At 40.2% G+C, this 6,867-nt stretch overlaps 1 protein-coding gene across 1 annotated transcript; it reads left to right on the forward strand.

Moving 5' to 3' along the window:
* Positions 1–693: 693 nt before the first annotated feature.
* LOC308426157 (olfactory receptor 3A1) lies at positions 694–1,641 on the forward strand (the record flags this gene model as incomplete). The annotated part of the gene is made up of 1 exon (XM_080923915.1): positions 694–1,641. One exon carries the CDS (start codon positions 694–696, stop codon positions 1,639–1,641), a length of 948 nt encoding a protein of 315 aa, XP_080780041.1.
* Between the last annotated feature and the right edge of the window lie 5,226 nt (positions 1,642–6,867).

A 6,867-nucleotide genomic window follows, 5' to 3' on the forward strand; every position in this document is an offset into this window, starting at 1 on the left:
CACTTCATACTCTACCTGGATTCATCCCAACTGCAAGGAAACCTGTGCTTTTCACTCAACTTGCACCACACCCGCTCCAAGTTCTTCAGACTCTAACTTTTCCCCATTCATAGTAGCCCCATAAAAATTATCTTTTGATAATTTTTGTTAACCACCTACGCATGATTTTGGAAATAGGGGTTTTGTTTTTGTTGTTTATTTTTATTTTTATTTAGAATTTAGACTTGGCAATAAGTTCAGTCATTCATTTCTATGTGAAGTGGTACACAGATACAGTGAGTCTATTAATATAGGTCCCAATAATGCTACCATCTGTCTCAGTTCTCAATCTCCCGGGACAACCAGATGTTGTGCTCTAGCAAATATTACTGTGCCATGGTGGCCAAAACTTGGGTATTTTTCTTTAGAAATAAGAATGTATTGTATCAGTGAATTGTGTGTGTTAGACAATTGATGTTACACAGTACAACCATATTGAGAGTCAAGCACTCCCAGTTTCTTTTACTGCTATACTATAATAATGATGCACACTTCTTAAATTATTATATAATTATATCATTCAGATGGAGGAAGGGGAAGGGAGGGGTGACATAAGTTTCCATTATAAGTGTTCAAATAGCTATTAATTAAATTTCACACCTGCATTGAGAGGTCATGTTGTTTTCCTACTTGCACGTTTCTTTAAAGGAATTCATGCAGGAAAATTCTAGAGCCAATGGAACCACTGTTACTGAGTTCATTCTTCTGGGTTTGGTGGAGACACCAGAGCTGTGGCCAGTTGTCTTCATACTCTTCCTCTTGGCTTATATGATAACAGTTGGGGGCAACCTGAGCATCCTGGCAGCTGTCTTGGTGGAACCAAAACTTCACACCCCCATGTACTTCTTCCTGGGGAATCTGTCAGTGATGGATGTTGGGTGCATCAGTGTCACTGTCCCCTCCATGTTAGTTCGGCTTTTGGCCCACAAGCGTACAGTTCCATATGGAGACTGCCTCACACAACTCTTCTTCTTCCATCTGTTGGCTGGGGTTGACTGCTTCCTGTTGACAGCCATGGCTTATGACCGCTTCTTGGCCATCTGCCGGCCCCTCACTTACAGCACCCGGATGAGTCACACAGTCCAGAGGATTTTGGTGGCCTCATCCTGGGCTTGTGCCTTCAGCAATGCACTGACCCACACTGTGGCCATATCCACACTTCACTTCTGTGGCCCAAATGTGATCAATCACTTCTACTGTGACCTTCCCCAGCTCTTCCAGCTGTCCTGCTCCAGTACCCAGCTCAATGAATTACTGCTCTTTGGAGTGGGTTTCATAATGGCAGGAACCCCCATGGCACTCATTTTTGTCTCCTACATCCAAGTGGCAGCTGCTGTTCTGCGAATCCGCTCTGCTGAAGGCAGGAAGAAAGCTTTCTCTACATGTAGCTCTCACCTCACTGTAGTTACCATATTCTACGGCACAGGCATGTTCAACTACATGAGACTCGGTTCCATCAAACATTCTGATAAAGATAAAGCTGTTGGGATTTTCAACACTGTCATCAACCCTATGCTGAACCCACTCATCTACAGCCTCAGGAACCCTGATGTGCAGGCTGCCCTCTGGAGGGTACTCACAGGGAGATGGCCAGTAGCTTGACGAGATCTCTAGACCCCTTCCACATATTTAATTTAATACTACATCTGAGTCTAAGGGTCCTGTAGTTTCAAATGCTAGAGCAATTTTTCAGAACTCTCATCTCAGATCTTAATTTAAGGGATGATAATTATTGTTGCTCAAAGAGTCATAGCCAGATAAAGATGATGATGGGTATATAGGTTCTCCTACACTGCCCTTTAATGAGTTCTGACTTTAGTTAATTATTTCTAAAAACTGTGAGTAGGAAGATGCACCGACTTGATAGATGGCTCGCTTTAGGTGGAGTTCCTAGAGTTTCTCAGAAAACATTCCTCTGAGAAGTCTTATGTCTTCCTCAAGTTTGAATAATGTTGGTCTGTCTATGCAACCTAACTCTTGAAGAGAAATGGCTAGTTCCTCTTATAAGACTATAGGATTCAGAGGAAATGTGAGAAATTTTGTTCTGTGGTTTTGTATTTCCCAGAAACTGGTAATCTGAGTGCATCTTACAGACCTGACTGTACATATCAAACTCCACTCACATGAGAGAAACGTTATGATGCAAAAAGATCTTCCCTTAATTATCATCCTCAAATTTCTAAATGTCTTAAATATATAAACGTATAATCTAAACATTTAGAAACCTTAAACTCCACACTATTCAATATTAAATTCCTCAGTAAATTCTCACTCTTTGCCTCTAAATCCCAAATCTCTAAATCTTAGTGTCAATGCAGATCACACCATGGTGGCTCATCTTGTCAGTGAAAGAGTGAAGCTCTAGTCTAGAATGTTCTCAATCCTGTTTTCTGTTTGCCTGACATCTATCAAGTCATTGCTTAGGTGCATCTTCCCCCTCACAGTTTTTAGAACTAATCATCTCTGCTTGACAGTACTACTGTGTTGTTGCTATGTCCCTAATCCGTAACTCCATCTAACACTCTCATCTGGTCTAAATCTATAAATTAACTTCTCCATGATATATGGTGTGAGTGGGTATACTGGAGTGATGGGCTGAGATAGAGATAGAAAGAGGACATAAGAGAAGGTAGTAGGTAGAGGATCTGTGATAATTGCAAATATGCCATGTGGACATAGGAGAGATAGAAACCTAAGATCGAGGAGTTAAGAACAAATTGCAGAAGCATTAGAGATGCTGACATCGCCTCCAGGAATAGAATAGCATATGAGAAATGATGCAAAAATAGGTAAGATGTCAAGAGGCTGTTTAGAATATTTCATGGGGATAATTTATATGTCAGAGATGGGTGCTTTGTGTTTCCTATTCTGTGTGATCCAGCAATACCTGTTTTTTAGCAGGCCAGAAGCCATTATTGTAGTCTATCCTCTGCCCTAGGAAAATAGTATCTCAAGTTTTGCTGACTGTGCTAGAGTGCATGGGGGCTCATCTACCATTTCTCTAGCCAGAGAAGCACCTATAAACTCAGGGAGGACTGCCCGATAAGGAAGTGCAGCAGGATTAAAGGATGCACTGGGGATTTGTCCAACAAAGATTATCACTAATACCTGGATCCCAGTCCTTTCTGATTCCTGCCTACTACTTCTTTCCAAAGACAGAGGAAAGAGGTGTCTTTCTTGATTATGTTTCACTCATCAGATATACTTCAGGATACACACAATGAGCTTCTTATAAGGATCTAGAAAAGACTCTCAGATTGTATTCTCTGCTGTTTACAATGTTTTTTTATTGAAAATGAAAACTATACAACTTTATTTGCAAAACCCCACTAGGCACTTTCTATGTTACCAGTTGGGTCAAGCAGGACATCATACAAGCAATGCCAAAGTAGAGCAGACATTTGCTTGAGGTACATCTGAGGACAGCCTAGATGATAGTGACAAAGACCCCATCTAAAAACACAACTACAGGCAAGGGATCAAGACAGAATTTTTTAAACTTTGAAATTTTCCTATCAAAAATCACTTTTCCATCCTAACTGATGAGAGATAATTTTAGTACAATCCCACTGGTTCTTCAAAGTCTGCCACTGAATGTCCAACATCTACTCCACTGCACTTGAATAAATGTTTATGTCCACTGTTTCCTCACTACATAAATATTCTTTGAAGCTTCCCAGAAAACTTAAGCATTGATTTCACTAGTCCTGTGTAAGGTCTTTGGTCTCTGCACATTTTGGCTCCTTCCTGAGTACTCATCCAGTACATAAACCATCATCCTGACTGAGCTTCCACACTAATCTCAGTGGTTCATTAGGACCAACTTCAAACATTTTTGCAAGGAGATCCACTTTCTGAAGCAGAGTAAATTTTCTCACATCTACAGACTAATACTTTCCAGAAAAAAATACATAATGTAGAACAGTTGACTAATAATCTTTCCCAAGCCAAAATTATCAGCCCTTCAAGATTTCTGCATTCCAAAGTCTGTCAGTGATCCTGGGCCAGAAGGCCAAAGACTTACTCTCACATGTTGCTAACAGCCAACTGCTAATGAATATTTGTCTCTACAACCTCTCTCAGCTCTGGAAACAATGTTAGGCTTCCCAAGTTTTTAGCTATTTGGCCATTCTCAGATTTCTGGTAGAGCTGAAGGCTAATTTAGTTTTATAGCCTACCCAAGCTAATTAACTTTGAGAAAACGTAGTCATTTAGAATATTTTCAAGTGGCAATAGTTGTACACAGCTTACATTTGAGGGAAAAGTTTATTTTAAATAAACAGAAAGGGTGATATGTGTGTTGATGTTAAGGTGATACATCACTGGACAGTGGAGGGGTAGGCAGGGAGAAAGCTGGGAAAGCAGAAGAGGAGAAGAGGAGAGAGATTCTGGGAGGGACAGAGATGGAAGCAGATGTGTTTCTCTCAGTACATCTCTAGATTGATGAGGTTGTTGTTATTGTTTCTAAGCATTTCTATGGGTCTTTTTTATCCCATATAGAAGGGCAGTTTGTATCTTTCTCCATTGGTTTTAAGCTTATTGTATAAAGGATTTGTGGATTGAGAATTTAATATATAAACCTGCTTGATAAGTTACCAGGCTGTGGAGTCATGTTTGTACCAGGTGGTGAAGAAAAGGAACATGCTGTGAAGGTAGTATCCACCTGGGACAGAAGAACCATCATTTTAATATTTACTGCAACATAGCAGTGTCTTCTTTTATGAGCCTTTACTGGTTAAATGTCTGTTCACAGTTTCTTCCTCAGCTCTTATAAAACCATGAAAGGACTTTTGCCATCATCATCTTCAACCTGGCATCATACATATTCTAACAATAGTTCTATAAGGTTAAATCCACATGAAATTAGAGCCATGACAGTGACTAAGGGGCCCTGTCTCCTTTTCTGGTCCCTTTCTTCCTGATTTCTTCTTATGAAACCTATTCTCTGTGGTGTTTAAGAATATGAGTGAATTGACTAAGCATAGCCCAGTCTACCTCCCATATCAGCCACCCTAGAAGCTTTCCTCATTGAACTTTTTATCACTGAGTATGAAAAGGGACTTTTACTATTGGGAGTTTTAAGAGGGAATTGTCACTACTCAGAGGAGCTTCACAGGAGGGCTCCTAGTGGGACTCAGGTGGCTCTTTGAGGTGCTGAAGGCATCTCAGGTGAATCAAAGATATCTCAGAATCCCCCCCAGCATCATGTAAATGGAATGTTCAGTGGTGCTTCAGGAGCCACCTTATTGTTTTTCTGTGTTCATCTGCAAGGTGATCCTTCCCAATACAGACTGTCTGGAGAAAGTCTGTGGAGGATCTTGACATATAGATTGTTACAAACCAAATACTCTCATGAACACAAAGCAGTCCCTGAAACAATCCTGTACCTAGAACTCACCCTCACCATCCCTCAAATCATGCTAATCTATGAGTCTAGACCATTTTTCAGTGTGTTCAAAAAGTATTTCAGGTCCAGCCTTTCTTTAGAATCCCATGAAATTTTTAACCACCTGTTTTTTTTTTTAAGGAATATGAAGCACCTGGTGTGTATAATGCAATGCTGTGAGTTTTGCTACTGACAAAATCAGCCCTATAGATCCTAAGGAAGCCCTATACCATCTTGTGGCAAAGCTTCATATTGAGCCCTGTTACTCAACATTAGGACCCAAATAATACCCTGGTGTTCCAGCCCTGATTACCTTTATTTATCTTATTTGTTTCTTTCTTTCTTTCTTTCTTTCTTTCTTTCTTTCTTTCTTTCTTTGTTTATGAGAATAACCACTGGTGAGACTTTATCTTTTATTGAAGGGACCAATATTGGCACAAGACACCCCAAGACCAAGTTCTCAGCACAGAGATTTGTACCAGAGGGAGAAAAGGCAGGGAATACAAGACAAAAAAAGCCCAGAATATAGAGAATTAGGGAGAAGGGGAATGAAACAAGAAAGACGGGGGACGGGATATTTTTCCAGAGTGGAATGAAAAAGAATTGCCTCTGGATAGAGAGGAGACGGATGTGACTCATAAGCAAATATCAGTTTATAAATGTAAAGGGGGAAACCCCGTATTAGGATGAGGTATTCAGTTTTATTGGGTATGTTAATTAGGTGAGCCAAATGGGCGTTTTGCTTGATTGTTGTCAATACTTTGATAAATGGACCTTGGAAGTCAGTCTCAAGAGGAGGAAATGGCAAAATAAAACATAGACATTGATAATTGGCTTTGGAAATATAATCTAATGGTTTTTAGCAAGGCTGAGGGAATGGGGAAGAATGGCAAAGTCTGCCAACGCCATTTTGCTATGTTCAGACTGGCTAGAAGCCCCTTTATTCCTACCACTTTGTTTTAGTATTGGGTTTCTAAGTTTGGAGTAAGAAGGCATTGTTCTCTCTGCATGCTTTCTGCTGACATTGAGGTATCATTTTAGGCACCCAAGGATGCTGGGTTGTTTTATACAGTCAGGAAGAACAGGCTGTGTCAGTCAAATCTCCATGTTCTGTGAGACTATCTGAAGCTAGCTAAATGTCTGTGGTGCAATGCCAGGATATAAACATCAAAAACACAGCTGGTGTTATTGCTGGAGTTGCTGGCATAGTCTGAAGTTGGTTTAAAATCTACTAGAACAAATAGATTTAGGATACAGGTAAAGTTAGAAAATTTAGGAAAAAAATGGTTTTTATCTTGAATGTACATTTGAAATGTCTAGGTTTATAGTCCTGGTAGTTGGGAAAAGCAGCCCCAAGACCAGGGAAGTGGGGAGAGATTACACCCCTAGGAATAGGCTATGGGCAGAAAAACTTAAGCTGTTGATTAGCAGGAGTACTTGTC

The sequence above is a fragment of the Micromys minutus genome, assembly GCF_963924665.1.
Source record: "Micromys minutus genome assembly, chromosome: 10".
In the NCBI taxonomy this organism is placed as follows: domain Eukaryota; kingdom Metazoa; phylum Chordata; class Mammalia; order Rodentia; family Muridae; genus Micromys; species Micromys minutus.